Source organism: Poecilia reticulata, linkage group LG16, assembly GCF_000633615.1.
Source record: "Poecilia reticulata strain Guanapo linkage group LG16, Guppy_female_1.0+MT, whole genome shotgun sequence".
NCBI lineage: Eukaryota > Metazoa > Chordata > Actinopteri > Cyprinodontiformes > Poeciliidae > Poecilia > Poecilia reticulata.
In genome coordinates this window covers 29,310,989-29,329,554 of record NC_024346.1, presented here as the reverse complement: position 1 = coordinate 29,329,554, position 18,566 = coordinate 29,310,989, and the positions used below count along the sequence as shown (strand labels likewise).

The 18,566-nt window shown below is 41.4% G+C and overlaps 1 protein-coding gene across 1 annotated transcript in view; it reads right to left on the bottom strand.

Annotated features, from left to right (window-relative positions):
* Positions 1-76: 76 nt before the first annotated feature.
* adamtsl4 (ADAMTS-like 4) overlaps positions 77-18,566 on the bottom strand; it is a 47,566-nt gene continuing 29,076 nt past the window's right edge. Inside the window, exons 6-17 of the mRNA XM_008432736.2 lie at positions 11,071-11,210; positions 9,849-10,053; positions 9,266-9,450; positions 7,436-7,595; positions 6,731-6,976; positions 6,456-6,585; positions 5,615-5,819; positions 5,100-5,273; positions 4,838-5,017; positions 3,590-3,769; positions 2,586-2,733; positions 77-2,510 (exon numbers count right to left, since the gene is read on the bottom strand). Of these exons, the coding sequence (XP_008430958.1) occupies positions 2,380-2,510; positions 2,586-2,733; positions 3,590-3,769; positions 4,838-5,017; positions 5,100-5,273; positions 5,615-5,819; positions 6,456-6,585; positions 6,731-6,976; positions 7,436-7,595; positions 9,266-9,450; positions 9,849-10,053; positions 11,071-11,210 (2,084 nt within the window). The 3' untranslated portion in view covers positions 77-2,379. The remainder of the gene's footprint in view (positions 2,511-2,585; positions 2,734-3,589; positions 3,770-4,837; positions 5,018-5,099; positions 5,274-5,614; positions 5,820-6,455; positions 6,586-6,730; positions 6,977-7,435; positions 7,596-9,265; positions 9,451-9,848; positions 10,054-11,070; positions 11,211-18,566) is intronic.

Here is an 18,566-nt window from a genome sequence, read left to right as displayed (position 1 = left end):
CACACACACACACACACACACACACACACACACACACACACACACACGTGCGCGCATACACCCAACTCAGTCATCATTGAGGCACACCATTATGTCATTTATTTGTTAGATATGGGTATATGAGGAGTGCAACGGCACGCCAGATAACTAACATTAAAGGGTAAATGTTTAAAAATAATTACAGACATTAAAACATATCTGACAAATATACAGATTCCTCTTGTTTGACGGAGCGTGAGTTTGTGTCACGTTGGGAGGCGTGGGAGGTAAAGGAAAGGGAAAGAAGGTCAAACAGTACTCACACTTATATACAGAGTTTGCAACTTTGATGTGCAAAATATTGGAAAGCATAAAAAAGCATTTGATCCATATCATATAGTGAGAGTGATTAAAAGACTATTGCATGAAAGAAAGCAGCTTTTTCAGCCTCACTGAGACTCTGACTTCATCATCTTCTCCAAAGAAGATGATGAGACGCAGAGGTTTACAGAGTTGTATAATATCATACATTTTTATATCATACAGCAACTTGCAGAGTTTTGTCACATTACAAATAAGGCCACAGTCATTTTTATTGAGATTTTGTGTGATAGACCAACACAGAGTGGTACATAATTGTGACATGGAGGGAATAAATTTCCTTTAGAAATAAAAATCTGAAAACCTCTTTACTTTGATTTCCTTAAAACTCATTTTAGAAAACAATTCAGAAGTAATTTCATTTAATTTAATTTAAATCCAGCTGTTCTGTGAAGTTATCAGAGGTTCAGTAGAGAACAATAGTAAATAAACTGCGTCATGGAGACAGGTCAAAGATAAAGCTAGAAGGAGATTTTTAAAGCAAGGTGAGGTCATAAAAGTATAAGCATTGGAGAAAAACTAACAATGTACATCCTTGAACATCCCTTCCTCATTGTGAAGCATGGCAGTGGAAGGATTATGCTGTAGCCATGCATTCCTTTAACAAAAAGGTGGAACCTGGTCAGAGATACTATTTCACAATTATGTCCTGCTTGGCCTAACACATCAAATCCTGGTAAAATGCTTTGATATTTCTGGTTGTAATGTAAAAAAAAAGTTCAGAAGGTACGAAGTTGTTGCAAGGCCCTCCAGAGCTCATAGTCCAAAAAAAACAAAAACAAAAACAAAAAGTGTATTTGATGCTGTCAGAAAGAGTTTTCTGCTTACTTTATAAAGTAACTCAATTAATCTGTGTGGAGTGATTTATGTTGTAGAACACATTCTGCCCAGATGTCTTAAGAAGTTACTTATTTTTTCTTCTGTTGTTGCTGATGTAGCTCAGACGAGGTCATTGTTTGGAAATATAAAATACAAATAAGTGGAATAAGCAAATGTTAGATAAGTCCTTTCATCAGACTTGATATGAATAATTAAAGTTCTTGACAGATCTTTAGATTTGTTTAAAAAAAAAAAGAAAATAAATGAACTGCAATCATCAGTCCTCACATAAAGGTGGCGCCAGTCCCTGCTTTTGAAAGTCATTGGGTTCCTTTTGGAAGCAGAAAAACTCACAATTTAAGTAAAGCATGTTGAGGGGAATCGTTCCTTTTGGATTTTAGTATATAAATTATTTAGATCAGATTTATTTCAAGCGTTTTAGACATTATTAGAAGACAACTCAATTATTAATCAGGGAAAACGTCAAGATATGTCAGAGTAAACAAAAAAAACCAAGAACCTGTTCTGTCATGACATCTGTGTGAATTATCCATCATATATATGGAGACTCCCATCCTTCTTTCCATTGCCTTGTATTTGGTCACTTACTGTCATGCTTACCCCACCCCTTTGGTTCGAACTGTCCAAGTACTGAATAGAAGGACACTTTAAGAAGCATTTTTTGGCAAACAGGAAAACAGAGCTTCAACATGTAAAGTAAAATCCTTCTAGCTTTGTGGGAAGCAGTTTCATAGCTGCTACTCTAACAGATCTACTGCACTTATACTGCAGCACAAGATTCTGAATCCAATAATAATATCATATTTTATTTACATTTGCCATGTCGTGAATTGGGAAGGATGTTAAAAAAGGCAGAGTTAGCTGCTGAAGCGTCTATGTCCTCAGTGAGACTGTTCCACTACAACCTGACAGTCACAGAAATGAGTGTAAATTACAGCAAGCACCAACAGTGCATCATTTACTGCAGGTAGAAGAAGGTCACAGTTTGTCACATGTGACTGAGTACTAGCAGAAGGAATCATCTGTTTTCACAGTGTTTTACCTGAAAAAGTCAGGAGGAAATAGCTAACTGTTGTGTGAATGCCACGTCAACTCTGGACTGTCCATTCCTGCAGACTCATCCTTCAGGGGTGATCGGTCGTCTTGACCTTTACCCCCCTCCTCCTGTGACCTGGCTGCTCAGTGCCTCTTGGCACGCAGGGCGCTCTGTGTGCAGGAGGCGCAGCACGCCATCTTGTAGTAGGAGTAGACGCACATTCTGGCTTGCACCACCATCAGGCAATTATCACGCCTGTCCCGACAGTTTTTATCTGCAAACAGAGAGGATTAGGGACAGACTAGAGCGGATAAAGAGCAGAAGACGCATGACTGTATGAGTCACTCACCCGCAACTTGCGGGCCGCAAGGAATGGTGTTGCAGATCTGTTCCTGCTCAGGTTTGGTGCTGGGATCGCATGCTAGGCTGTGCTCTTTGTCTGGTGTTAGACAGCGAACCTCTCTCACCTGTAGGCCTTTTCCACAGGAACGAGAACACTGAGAACAAAAAAAAAACAAAACACACATGCAGAGTGAAAAATCATAGAATATCAATTTATGAAGAATATGAGGAAAATTGAGGTTCCTCATTCTATTACAATCCCACAAAGCAGAACATTTAACAATCAAGTTGGAGGAAAACTAACACTACATATCAACCTGTCAACTCAGTTCTTACTGTAATACATGGTGGTGGCAGCATCATGCTGCAGGGATGCATTTCTTCAGCAGGAATAGGGGAGTTGATCAAAATAACAGGAAAATGGATGTAGCCAAGTACAGTACAGTCCTAGAAAAAACCTGACCTAAATACAGTTGGAGCTACAATAGAAAGGTAGAGATCAAACACTGTCACAGTGTTAGCTGTCACAGTGCCTAGCCAAAGTCAATCTGCAGTCCTGAAAACAGGTGAACATTTGAGACAAGATTGAAAAGTGATATTCAAAACGTTCTGTATCCAATCCAACTGAAACGGAGCTATTTTGCAGACAATTAAATTTCAGTTTCTTGATGTGCAAACTCCCAAAAGGTTTTCAGCATTATTTACATTTCTCTTCACAATTCTGATTAACTTGTGCTGGTCTTGTAGCAGCAGCTAGAGTGGCAAAACATGAATACAGTGAAAATATGAAATAAAGAAAAAAAAAGAAAAACAGGGATACAATTAGTCCCAGTCCCTTCCCTAGTCGCAGTAAAGAAGTATTTATTTTCAGTCATTTTACAAGAACCGTCAACAACTAACATCTTCTCATTGCAGGTTCACATCTCATCTTTCACTCCGGTGATGTCTGCATTGGCAAAGCAAAACAAAAACATCTGTAAATAAATCTAAAACATGTTTTGTGTCTCGTACCGCGCTCCATTCTGTGGTGAACCACTGAGGCTGACACTCCACCATGCTGCACTCCTGGACAGCTGCAGGCTTCTCCAGATGTGCACACTCAGTAGACGGCACGACAGTGAAGTCGCTGCCCAACTTCTGAACACAGATGATTTCCCGTCGCTGGCTTCCATCCCCACATTGGACATTACACTGAAAAAATACCTCACGTTAGTCAAATATTAAAGAGATGATAGAGTACAACTCTGTTTTCCATAAAATGTTAACAAAATCACAATTATTAATCTTTATTTCACCAGTTATCAAAATGGTGAATGCAAGCAGTTTCAATTTATTTAAAACTTACATTCTTATAAAATGGAAACTTAGTGTCAAGAGTTTAGTTTTCAACTCAGAGCAGAAGGAGGCTAATTCTACGAGTTCTTTGTTTGCTTGTTCAGAATCCCATTGAGTTGCGTTTTTCACACCATGAGGCACAAAACGTTTTAAGTGAGGTGAAATTCTAGACTTTCAGCATCTCTGACCAATTGACGATACAGTTTGCTGCAAAACAAACGATAAATACGTCAGGATAATCCCACTGTTTATAACAAACACACCTAAAACAAAACAGATGTTTCCTCTCTGCTTTGGCCTGGAGGATGTGAAGTTCAGGATTTTTTTCCAAGGAAACTGATCATTTCGCTTTATTCCTAACATGACAGGATTTTTTTTATTTGTTTATCCTTATTTGTTGTTGAATATGCAATTTATCAGATTTGTTGAGGTTCTTTTAAATATTGACATTGATTTTTGTACTTTATAACATATATCAGCATTCTTCAAAGTCTAAAGTGAGAAAAACTGCAGAAGATGAATATTGTGAAATATCAATGTGTTTCCCTAATATCTGTGAAGCAATAATGTATTCGGTGTTACATGTTGAGATTTCAAACATTTTCTATTTATATACTTTTGGGTTTCCAGGCACATTTGACAGCGTAGATGGCAGTCACATTCACTGCTCCTTTATGACATCAAGAATATTATGTTCCACTTTTTGATCCAGTGTCATTTTGCAGTTTTCATCCATACAACAGGTTTTCACATTGATGCTGTCATCAGTGTCACTTGACTATAACTAAATCCACTAATAAATTTAATGATTTAATGTCCCACAGTGTTACAAATTGTTTTGTACCCTTTTATACATGCATTTCAATTTTCGATTGAAGAGCATTATAAATGTTTGACACAAACGTAGCAGTCCATCCATCGTACCTCTGTCCAGGGGCTGCTGTACCACATCTTCACTGGCACACAAGGCCCCTTATTGCAGGCCTTCAGCTCTGCTGGTTTTTCGGCAACACAGTCACCTCCTCCTCCTCCATCTCTCACCCCTCCCCGGGTGAGACACACCACTTCTCTCTTCTGCACCCCGGGGCCGCACTGCGCTGAACACTGAGGCCACAGAATGGGAGACGATGTTGCAGGTTGCAGCGGAGAGCGTACGCGTTCCTCCATTTCTCTGTGTGCTACTCACAGTGTTGGACCATTCGGTATAGTACCAGTTGGTGACGCAGGGACCCATGTTGCACTCCTCGCTTCCATCTGGGCGGAGCCGAGAGTTGCACTCGTTATCGTTCACAATGCTGCCCTGGTCGCTGACGCAGCGCACGCTGCGTGTTCTCCTTCCCATGCCGCAGTCCACAGAGCACTGATGAAGAAATCACACTTTGAGTTTACTTGGACTGTTCCAGCGAGTCATTACCACTAGTTACTCAACAAGTTGTTGCTAAGTAACCAAAGAGTTGACGCCACTCATTTTGTTTAGTTGGCTGTGAGAGGCTGAGTTGCTAAAGTCTTTCCTCTGCCTGCATCCCCAAGAATGCTGTGCGGTTCTGGATCGAAGTTCAGTAAAACTATTGAAATTCTACCAGGCGTATTATCTGTTGATTTTGATCATGTATCTATTGCGATATATGTTGTTACTGATTTACTGTGCAGCCCTATGGATGACATTAAAGTGAAATTAAGGCTTTGTTTTTGTTGACCCACCGTGCTCCAGTTGGTGCTGACCTCCCAGTGGGAGCAGAGGCGGAGCTGGCAGACCTGCGTGGAGTCAGGTTGGGTGAGGTGGGCGCAGCGCTGAGGGTGGACCATGGTGGAGCGAGACCCAAAGCTCTGCCTGCACTGCAGCTGCCTCTGCTGCACACCCGGCCCACAGGACACGCTGCACTCGGACCACGCGCTGGCCTCCCAGCTAACAAACACACAGCACACACAGGAAGTGTCTAAACATTGTACGTTTAACTTGGAGAAATAACAACTTGTGTATGAAGAACACTTATTTTTACATATTTTAGACTGCATAACTCATGAGAAGATTGTTTCAAAAGCGTTTATCACATAAAATGACAATAAATACATTGAAGTCTGTGGTTGAAATAAAATGTGAAATAAAATTGTGAATATTTTTACAAAGCACTATGTACAGTAAAAGTGTCAAACTCGAGACTCAGGGGGCCAAATCTGGCCCACCATAACTATTTATGCGGCCCTCTAAATACTAGAGTCACATAAACAGAACCAAACAGTTGTGTGCTTAAATATTATTTTAGCAATCAAATCAAAGCAGTTTTATTTTGTCTGTATAATGCCAAATTACATTAATGTGAAAAGATGTTAAATATTATTTAATTTTAAGAAATACTCGTCAAATTCAGAGACAGCTGATTATTAGTATTTTTAACAGTTTGTTAATGGATTTTATCAATACAATGTTTCACAACCAGCCCTTTTTAATCTTCTGTCCCAAAATGAAAATGAGTTTGACACACCTGACATAGAGTAACAATCTAACTCTAAATAACATCTTAAAAATCTTAATTTGGCTTACAAAGGAGGGCAGGGTTGTGTGTTGCAGGACTCCTCCTCGGCAGCAGGTTTGGCTGCAGAGTCACAGTTCCCCTCTGCGACTTCTTCCTCTGTGTGTCGGTTCACACATATCACCACTCTGTGCTGAGAGCCTGCTCAGAGGGAAAGAGTAAGAATAAATCAGGATTTACTCTTAATTGCATTCGCACTTGCATAGAACAACCTGAGGAGGGAGACATTGTATGATCCAAATGATTATAAATAACCAGGCAGATGTGTGTAAGTCAGACTATCTACCTCTGCCACAAGTCGCAGAGCACTCGGTGAGGCTGCCTCTCCTCCACACAAATGGCAGCTGGGTGTCCGGCGGCAGGTCAGTCCGAGGGGGGATCCGAGCGTTTCTATTGGGCCCGGATCCCCGAGGGCGCGTCCTGTCAGGTGACCAGCGGTCAAAGGACGGCGACGAGGCCGAGGAGGACGACAAGGAGTGGAGAGAAGGATCTGACACAGGAGGAGGGTTTTCTGCCGACACCGTGAGGGAACCTGGGAGAAAAGATAAACAAAGATAAACAAGGAATGGCAGGAAAGGCGGAGGAGAAGTTAGAAAATAGATGCACAGAGGGGAAGAAATGCGGGAGATAAAGTGCGTGAGGAAAAAAGCTAAACACGCTGAAATATGTAGAATAAGAGGAAGGCGACGTGAGTCAGAGGATAATGAAATCACAGTGAGGTCAGGGTCTCATGATGGCAAACATGTTGAGCTGATAGCCTCGCATCTGGGTCAAGGGTGAACAGACACACGAAAACACGCCGGGACAAGAATCCCACCCACACGGCCCACAGCCTCGCCTGTCCTAATCCAAAGAGGCATCAATCAGAGCCCACAGCGACGCTGCCTTGAGTAATTTGGAAAAAATGACTCCCTGTGATGCTCTGTTGGATTTAAACTGTGTCTCAGTCACTGAAAAGAAGAGTATATGCGTTAAAAGCAGTTCGTCTCACCGCGAAGCGGGGCCCTCACTGGCTCCCGCTCCCTCGCTCTCTCCCTGGGTGACTCTCTGGGCGCCTCGTTCTCCGGCGGCCTCTCCTTGTCTCCGTCTTTGTTCTCCACCGGGACGTAAAACTCGTAGTCGACGCCGGGGTTGTCCTTCTGGTAAATGATCTGGATACGAGAGCAAACATGGCAAACGCAGAGTCAGCTGTGTCAGCGATGACCCTGTCCAGGATTTCACCGTGATGCCGCTAACCGTGCAGCTCCACTCCAACAGTTACTTTAATTATACACTTAATCAGCAGAAACTGTAAAGCAACTTCATCTGACACATTTGGCAGCTGACTTTGATGTGAATAAATAAAGCTATTGGAATGAAACGAGCTCTGGAGTTTATTGAAATCTCTGGGTGAGGCTGTTAATATCGAGCCCTGGGCAGTATGATGTGGTTTTAGGCTAAACCTTAATGTAGCTGCCTGTAAGCTGTCGTAATGCTAAAACTTGGCTGTCCGGACCCTCAGCAGATGAGCATCACACGATCTTTTTAATGCTACATTTCAGGAGCAGTAGCCCCTAAATCACTTTAATTACCCTTCTTCCGCCATTTTGATTCATCTACTTCTACTATTATTTATTACCGAGCAAAAAAAAAAAAGCAAAAATCTGCATGCCTAGTCAAATATACTATGACTACTGTTCTGTGTGCTTATCAAAGGTTCCCTTTCTGAGGGAATCTGTCATGATTTGTGGTTGTGGCGGTGAGGAAAGACGCAGGAAGGCCCAGGTAGACATGATGAAAATAATGGTTTAATGATAAATCTAAGTAGTACACTCAGGAGCACAAGGGACGGACAGACAGACAGACAGACAGACAGACAGACAGACAGACAGACAGACAGACAGACANGACAGACAGACAGACAGACAGACAGACAGACAGACAGACAGACAGACAGACAGACATAGCATGACAAGGACCTAACAAGAGAACAGGTGGGTTTAAATACACAAGGAGGCTAATCGGGGACGAGAAACACCTGGGAACAATCAGGACAGGACGGCACAGAGACTCACAGGGGAACAGAACTAACTAAGCACAGAAAAACCTCAAACTAAATACACAGAAAATACAGAGTCAACTCCATCCTGCTGCATCCACAAACCTTCATCTGTATGTAATCTGCATCTTTTCACCTTATTGCCTTACTGAAAGGGACAGTATTATGTATTTTTCAGGCAAATAGTGCCATTTATTGCACAATCGAGTATCTGTTACCCTCAATTGTTACAAAAATGTTATATATAAATATAACTTAAAAGAAATTTGACTTTGTGATTTAATGCTTTGAAATTGGGCCTCTGTTTCTTTTAAAACTCCTGATTTTCTGAAACTCTGCCTCCATAAAATGATCTCAACAGCGCTCCTCTATTAAACATTTAAGGTTAAGAACTCTCTTCTGTTGTTTAAGATGACACTGATTAATGTTGTACGAAGATAAAATACTGACGGCTGTTTATACCTCTGAAGTGGTTTATACCACTTCAAAAAAAAAATGTTGAAGGAAAATTGCACATAAACACAAATTTAATTCGTAAAGTATATTTTTAAAAAGTTTTGAGCATCTGATGTTAAACTCCTCATTGGGGTCATTAATTAGTTTTATCAAAATGTGGTTTTGAATCCTCCTCTTCTGGATGAGATTGCTAGAATTGTTTCTCCATGGCACTAATATCAGCAAAATTTGATTTCAAAAGCTTTCAGTCTTCTTGAGCTCCTGTCACAGCAGTGGCCTGCTCTGTGTTTATTTGCAGGGTTGAAATAAATGCCTTCCTGTGCTTACATAAAGCTGCAGCTGTGTTGTGGTGGGTCCCCGCGCCCTCAGGGACTCGCCTTTCTCTTCCTCCCCCTCCGCCTGCGCTCTGGGTTGGGTGTAGGTAAAAGTAGTCCCACCTGCCTGGTAATCTCCTGGAGCGTCAACAGCCCAGCCCCCGTTCACCACGGACGCCCCGGTGCCGCTCCTTATTGCTGGGGGGAAAAGAAGCGAGAAACGGCCGATAGGTTCAGGAGAAAATGTACTTTTCGCATTTAGAGCCCAGTTAAGCCTGGCCAAGTCCTAGAAGCCCCTTCCTGTGTTCAAACACACTCCCAGACAGGCAAACAGGAGGCGGCAGAGACAAACATACACACACTTCACTGATTCCTTACAACTCCAGCAATACAAGCTGTACTTGGCCTAAATCTGCAAGACCACAAACTCTACGGTCTTAAACGAAGCCAGCACACACACGATCGCAGGCCAAAGCTGCACTTTGCCCGCCAACACTTCACTTATAACTGGATCTGCAGCCAGTCTGGGGAATCAAATCTCGAGACGCACGAGCGTGAGTGTGTGTGCAGGAATTTGTTTGTCTGTTAGATCTCACCCAGGTAGTTGGGGCTCGCTCGTCTCTCCGTGATGGTAATGAACGTGGCTCCCGGAGGGATGTCCACGATCTTGTGGTAGCCGAGGGGAACGGTGCCATTTGGTAGGCTTCCAGTTACCTTTCGGCAGGAGCGGTCCCGCCCCCCGCACACGCCACACTTGTCGATCACAGCGCTGGAACCCAGAATGCCGTCGCAACCTTCAGTCTGGTGGAAGACAGTGGGAAAAGAAATAGTTTCAGACTTGTGACACTGAGGGAAATGCTTGTGAAAGGGGGACCTGATTTTCCACTTTTGCAAACTGCCACGTGGGTCTCAACTGCTTGTTTAAAAAACCACAAGTTAATTTTAGTGTTTTTTGGTATCTAGAAAATTACCCATTTCAAAAACCTCATGACTGTTAAATCACATTTTTTGGGCACTGTGCCGTTACCTAGCAACCCCAGCTGAACCCAGCCCTGTTACCTAGCAACCTAAGTGGAGCTCCAGCACGGTTGGTCGCTGGTTTTTCTGCTGAATGAGTTATAAAATGGCTAGTAAAATCTGTTCTGTTGTTAACTTATCATCCAGAAACCACATGTTGTATTCTTGTTGGTTGTGCAGGAGGCTCTACTTCTGCTTTTCAAAGATGTGCGGTTGTATAATTGCGCATCTGTTTGCAGCCATTTTCACAAGCGAGTGTAAACGTCGCGTTGGGTGGTCAGCAGCAACTTGTTTGGATTTAAAGTGACGAGGAACTAAAACATCTCATTCTGAAAGAATCTCAAAATAGGCAGATTGGACCAGACTAAAATAATTGAATGATTTCGTGCAAAAAAAATGCAATGGACATGTTTTCTATAGCCCATATTCCTATTCAACCTGTTCAATCAAGTATAATAGGTAACCTTTAATAAATCACATTGAAATTTTAATGTTTATTTCACTGTTAGTTGTGTAAATTGGTAATTGACGCTTGCAAGATTCCTGCCAGATGCAGAGAAGTGGACTGAGGGTGAAATCAGAGAGTGGGAGCGTAAATGAGAGTGAAGACACAGAGAAAAGAGGCCCTTGAACAGGGCTGTCTGAATCTGAATGGCAGGCTTAAATCAGCATCCAGATGTGAGACGGACATTTTTAGGACAGCCAGGTTCTGCTTTACTGCAACCACGGCGAGACAGTTGGGTATCACGTTCCGACACCTGAAAAACAATCTTCCACGCACAAACATCTGAATTAACTCACCAGACATTGTCCCTCCACACACACGTCATTGGCACTAGTGTTGAAGCAGGGCGTGCCGTCTCTGACGCGCTCCGCCAGGCGAACATAAAACCGGTAACCAACAGGTCTGCAGGTCAGCTCGCACTGCTTCTCCAAACCAGCTGCAACACACAAGCAGAGATATCAACACATTTTACATTCAAGGAACTTTTTAATGTTTTGTAGTGTTATGGTCATAAGTTTGATTGTATTTGATTGGGAATTTTTAGGGCCAACCAACACGTAGGGGTTCAAAATTGTTAAGTTGGAGGGAAACATTAGCGGTTTTCAAAGATTACAAACAAAAATATGAAAATGTGGTGTACGTTTGAGCCCCTTTTATCCTGATACCCATAAATAAAATCCGGTGCATTCAACTGCTATGTGAGTTTTAAAAAAAAACCTAACACTGCCCATCAACCTTAACAAATCCCCCCAGCAGAACATGCAGCATCGTCCTCTGGGGAGCAAAGGACAGCCCTAAAAAGAAAATCTGAACTAACTATTCTGAAAAACTGAAGAGGAATTTAAAAATCGTGTTGCACTTTCCATTCATTTTGCAATGATCAACTACTCTGTGCTGATCTATCAAAATAAATCAGAATAAATGTAATTGAAGGATCACTGCAAAAAGACAGAATGTTACCAAGTACTTTTGCTCTAGTTTCTAGCACCTAAATACTCTAGAAGCAAAACCAAACTTTTCAGCAATGTACAGGAGCTTACTTTAGGATAATAATTTCTTCATATTCTTAATAATATAAACTAGTAATAACAAGTATTAGTTCCACTGGCAAATTGTTTTCACTTATGGGAAAAATGACTTGTTATAAGTGAAATAATCTGCTTGTGGAACTTGAACTTGTTCTGCAATATTAAGGAATTTTAGATTTTTCAAAAGCTCCTATTTCTTACTGAAAAGTTACTTGTAAGTAAGTTAGTTTTGTCTTATTTCGAGTGCGCTAAAATATGTGAACTAGAAACTAGAATAAAAATACTTGGTAATACTTAGTTTTTACAGAGTGTTATTACTTTTCTTTTTATAACAGACAATGTAGAAAAACTCCATTAGTCATAAATGCCTTCGACTGTAAGCCAGGAAAGTGAGCGTTGACCGTGTAACCTTCAGAAAGCCAGATATTGATCACTGACTCCCCGCGCTGCGCAGCTCCCCAGCAGACACATACATATTCACAGGAGAGTTGTAAACATAAGGGTGGATTTATGAGTTCAGCTGAAAGCAGAGGGGGCTCAAAGAAAAAGAGGAGGAGGCAGGAATCAAAGAATGAGAGCACAGCTCAAGGTTAGGGAGGAAATAAAAGCCCTTCAGTGACAAGAGAGAAGGTTGACGGCGAGTATGGAGGACCCCACAGGGAAAGAAGCAATGCAAGCAAATAATATGGAGATATTTTTTATGCTGTGACAGATCTGGTTCTATGTTCCCCAAAGCATTTGCCTCAAACACGTGTGATGAATGGAACACGTCTCGTCCCAGTTTTCACAGAAGATGTGGAACTACTTCTTCAAAAAAGGACATTAAAGAACGGACAGGAGAGGGCAGCGAGTGGCTAAAGCCATGGCTGTTTTCTTTGAGGAAAGATGTCAGGGAGTGTAACGGGTGCTAAAGTCTTCATGCAGGGAGAGCAGATGTGCGTGTGGACAGAGCTGTGATTATGTTGCAAGAAATACTGTTCCAGACGCAAACTCGCTGCATGAGTCACGAGTCATAGATTAGGCTAGCGGTGGGAGGAAGGCGCGTCTCTGCTTCTGAGCGTGGCCTCTGACTGTTTTGGGGTATATTTCTTACAAACGACACAAATGCAAACACCACTCCGACGTGAGTTTGCAAAGTTTGCAAAGAGTCTCATTCAAAGCAGATCTGGAAACCACCTGTTGGAAAACAGTTTTTACTTCAGACACATAAAATCACCTCTGTAATAAGTTTGTAATGTCTTTGACATTTGAGAGAGCTTCACCATGAAAACAGAACGTCTGTCATCTTGAATAGTCATCAGCCACAAGGAGGTTAAAGTTTCCATCTTCTTTAAAGTCAGAAGTTCAAAAGAGTTAGTTGGGACCAAAGTGTAAAGGGCGCATACCTGACCTCGACTTTCACCTGGTAGGGTTGAAGGATGCTTCCACGTAATCTCCTAACTTCTGGATATTTCTTAAATCAGCAGAAGACTTTGCAAAGGTGTAATACCAGTGTAACACTACAGCCGCACCAAAGTGTTTTGAGACTTAACGGAAACTTTACGGCTTTTGTTTTTATGGGAACAGGTTGCCATGGACAGCGATCAAATCGGGTATTAGTAATAGCACATCTAAGACCTAATTTGGAGCGTGGTTAAGCAATGGAACAAGAGGAAATGCTGAGATAATTTTGATGAGCTCAGGGGAAACTTTTAATGAGGACAGAGCTGATGTCACTCATTCTGGTTGAGTTAGAGGAACAGGATGGTTTCACCCAAAATTAGTTATTTGTACAGTCATGAACTTTAAGCGGTTGAACTGCACAACAGAAAGTCCAGGAAGTGACATGAATGTCACCTGAAAAAGATTCGGCTGAAGGACTGGTTTGCCACCAGTGCAGAGCTTGACCAAAACTGGCCGCAGGCATTTGTGACCGTTTCCGCACAGACAGTGAGGCCAAGACCTGTTGGGTGGCAAAGAATAAATCTTTTCCAAATAAAACACAAAACAGAGACAGAAATGCTACAGAAAATACCAGGATTGGACTGTAGAGTCTAGAATATGGTAAAGTTGTTTTCTCTGAAGATGCCCCCTTAAGTCATCTGGAAAAACATTCCTCTGGTGAAGAAAAGATTAATGCCTCTGTGAGTTATGCTGACAGTGAAGCATCCTGTTGCAATTCACATGTAGGGTTGAGCATGAAGATGGAGTGATTTTATCTTTCGACGAGTCCAGTCACTTACCCAAAACAACAACATGATTTATTAGGCAAAGGAAAAGCAAAGCTTTGGCAAAATCCAGAACAAATCCTTCAAGAGATGTCCTTACAATCTGACGAGAGCTACTGCGAGGTAAAGTGGACACACTAAATGATGAAGCAAAATGTGCTTCAAAATGAACCCAGTCGAGCTACTACAACCTTAAATTATTTTACGTTGTTTCCAGTTGAACTATAAATATGTCATAAGAAAAATTAAACACCTTTTAAGACATTTGTTTCACAAGCTGTTTTTCAACCCAGCCCTAAAACTGCCCTGTCTGTTTTATAGGTTTTTCCTGCTTTAACACACCTGATTCAGAAGAATGCAATTCTGCAAAAATCCTGTTAATCAGTTATCATCTGAGATCAGGCGCGCTGAAGCAGGGAAACATCTAAAGCATTCAGGGAAGTGTGCCTTAAGGACCGGGGTTGGAAAACAACCGCTTTACCTCACAAACCAACCAGTTTAGCTGGAGTGAAAAAACGTTTGTGCACAACTAGGGCCAAGAATAGGGATAGAAATGCTTAAAGAGCTAGCAGGGGTAAATCAAGCAGGATTTCACGAATGTATTCAGTATTTTATTGTTTTATTTCTTTGCAAAAAACACTGCGCATTACTAAACAAGCTCTGGACGGTTTTCCAGAAAAAAAAATCTATTGGCATAAAGATGAGTCCTGCTGCGAGTCATTACCAGAAAACACAAAAGTTACGACCCACAGCTCAGATGAAACCTCGACTTGAAGCTGGATCAACAGTTTTTCCAGCCTCAGACCTATTAACTTCATTAAGAAGTGTGTTTGGACTGAGTGGAAGTGGGAAGGAGTTCATGCACAGAGGGCAATGTACCTGGATCGGATGTTCATAATCACACAGCTTCGTAAAAAAAAAACATGGGCCGTAGCAGGACCATCAGATAGCTTGTAAACACGCTCTGGAAAGGAAGTGTTGATTCAGCACATGTAAACATTTCCCTTAAGACGTTTAAACAGCGCAGTGACGGGATTACGAGCGAAACGATTCAAATGCATGACCGGGGCCATAATGACAACAATTTCATACTGAAATATAAACAAAAAATAAAATCTCAAACTCCCTGGAGTCGTCTGTGAAGCAAAAACAATGCCAGGTCCAAAGTATAGTCAGTGTCGGTAAATAGATGAAATTCAGAAATCCAGCTGCACTCACAAACACACATTTATCAGTAGGGAACAGGGGTGAAGAGCTGATCAACATGCGGCAGGAATAAGCTGGAATCTAACCTTCAACCAAAGATTATGTCTCAACTACTGACCTAGGAATTAGAGAAACTTGTCGTATTCTAGTCTTTTAAGGTGGTCCGATACATGACAAATAACAGAAAATAAAAAAGCTCACATTTTGTGGTTTCACAAGTAGAATTTTGAATAATTAATTATCCAGTTCAGGTTTTAGATTCTGAACTGGACATGACCAAGTGAAGGATGGTTTCGTCTTTCTGACACCTACAGCGCATCTCTCCTAAACTCTCACATCTTGAGACATGACTAAAACAAATCAAACGCTGACGTCATGACGGATATCGTTGGAGACACCGCCGCTGCTCTCGTTCATTTACAGGAGATGTTTTAATTCTGATCATTACCAGAATGAAATTTGGACTTAGAGACAATTGGCTTCGTATCCTCTGAAGTACAGAAAAGACACAGGAAAGAGGGATAGTTGATGCTTGTTCCCTCCATCCATCTGTAATACTTACAGACCTTTAAACCCGAAGCTGCTGCAAAATGAGTAAGGCTGTCTCTCACAATCTCCATCTCTTCAAATCACGCTTAACCAAATCTCCACTTCTGTTCTCATTTAACTTTTTTTTCCCTCAAGCTTCATCTGTAACTCGTCTCATCTTCCCTCGCTTCCTCTGATTTTCCACCATCCCTCTGTCCCTCTCTCAGCTTAGTGTGCAGAAGGTGAAATATATGTTGTCTAAATATACTTCCCCACTATCAGTCCATCTAAACAAACTCCAGCAGAAAGAGAGAAAGAGCGAGGCAGCTGGACAGGAAGAGAGGAGGATGGGTGTCCAGAGATGAGACAGGGACTGGAAAAAGAGGTGATGTCAAAGTAAAACAACACCTGGGCAAGCAGTGGTGACAAAACGCCTAAAGGATGAGGGAGTATTAATCAGGGATGTCATTTCTAAGTAGATTTGGTGCACTAATGCAAAGATCCAGCCAGCACCAACTGTAAAACACTCAATCTACCTCCACAGACTGACGACGGGAGGCTCGGTGTGAAAGGTTTGGGCTCGGGCCAGTCTTTATAAGCTAAACAGTGCAACACGGTTTACCTTGGAGACAGTAAGAAAATCGTTCCATGCTCAAATCCAGTGACGCTGCCAGTTCTTTATCCAGTAGATACAGTAAACATACTTGATGGCTTGTTTTTTTCAAAGACTCTCATAGAAATACATTACAAAAAAAACCCTCAGTATTAGAGCTTGCCATCTTTCCCAACCGCTGCTCAGTCATCTTTTCGTTCCAGCAGGCTTTAAAGGGACAATTCAGGTTTTTGAATGGGGTTCTGTGGAGTAGTTACCAGTAGTTAGTACCTTAGCTGTCATATACAGACGTTTTCCTCAAAGATTTTAGTAGGTAGACATTTTCACTCAAGAAGATTAATAATTTTAACCAAATGAAGCAACTATAACTCATATGATCTGCAGTTATTATTGATTAGCATATTGTGTTTGAAGTGGCTCAGACCAAAGCCAATATAAAATGTTTGAGTTTAAGTGGTTTTACAGGCGCTAATCAGTCTGACTAACTGTTAGCTTTCCTTTGTTAAGATGTTGTTTTTATGACTTAAACACAACGTCTGTCTGCAGAAAGTAAGATACTGACAACTCATGACTATCCACAGTACCCAGGTTCAAGAAATAAATGGTTAGCCTAAAAGCATAATTATCTAAACAGGACTTAGACAACTATGTTACTAGGCTAATATGGATATTATATTCTGTTTTGTCAGATGTTGCTTTCCAATGTGCTCAGTTAATAATATTGAACTGATTTATTCAATTATTCAATTTTAACCATTCGTTTCCCTTTCTACACTCAGATAAAAAGTTAATATCTCAAAGTTAATTGGTTTAACAAGCAAAACATATTTTTTGTAGCAAAATTTGGTCATTGACAGAAAGTGAATAAAAAAGGAGTCAATGTTTTTTGGTTTTTTTTAAGTCAAGTTCTGAATCAAGATTTTTTTAAGGGAACACAAGGTCTGACAAAACAAAACTTAAAAAATGAGGGGCACCTTTACACTTTCATTCAGTATTTAATAAGGGAAAAGAGTCATTTGTTCAACAAAACCGACAATAAAAGTTGGTTTTGGATCAGAGTGACGTTCTTGCAGCATTTATTGTCAGACTGTTGAACTAGTGCAGGGAATAAAAAAGATTTATTTATTCTCATTGCGCCACCAGATCATTGCCAGATTACTTGCTATTTATTACAATCATGCATTTGCCATGACCAGCTTTACCCAGAGCATCAAACACTCGTTCTGCCAAAACGGCTCTGACATCCAGTGACACGGATCTCTGTGCCAAAAACTTCTGGCACCGAGCTACCGGGCGTTGATGCTTTCCATTGTCATTCCTGCTCGCCTGAGGAAATATCTGCCTTTAAAGTCTAAATCTTCCACTCTTCCTGGACAAAACCTAAAGTAACATCTGGCCTTTGTTTAAAATGGGAAATAGTACAATCTGCATTCAGTCCTGCGTCAAATGACTCTGCAGTAGCCGGGGGCATTCATCAGCTGGAGTTCAGCTCGCAAACCATATGTAGGCACCAGGATGACAATACAAAACCTGGAATGTAGAATATGTGAATCATTCGGCTTATTTTAATGCTAAAAAAACAAACAAACAGGCACACATCTGGTAAAATGCTAACTTTGTTAGTGTGAGGGACAGGTAGCGTAGAGAGGGTTTATTGCTGCTTTTTTCCACGAAAACAGTTTCGTTGTGCAGCCTGGAATGAGACTGGAGGGAGCCATGAGCCTGATATGCAGCAGTCCTGCAAGATGGAAAACTAAGATACGTGGCTGACACTTAATAAAACACAGAGAGGGAGGACTTAATTGGGTCATTTTATCTGATCCACTGCTTACAAAAAAATATCGACTGCAGCTCTTCAACTGTAAGTATTTAAGCAGCATCGGGTTCCGCTTTATAGCAGAAAATCATGTTTTTGCTACACACTCTACTGGATATCTGGTTTCAATTTCGTGCAATGCGTTTATTTGAGGGCAGATCGGTGAGTGTGTTTTATGTTATGACAGAGCAGAACCAAAAGCGAAGCTGTGTATGTAAAAGCCGGGCTTCTGAGTCTCTGCTCTCAGGGTGTTTGTGTGTTCACAGCTTTGGCTTTACCGATACAGTAAAATCCCAAACGACAGACACACAAACAGACACGTGCAAACTATTTTCCCACATTTCATCCCAGGTTCACACAGCTATCCGCATGCAGAACGCCCTCAACCAGTACG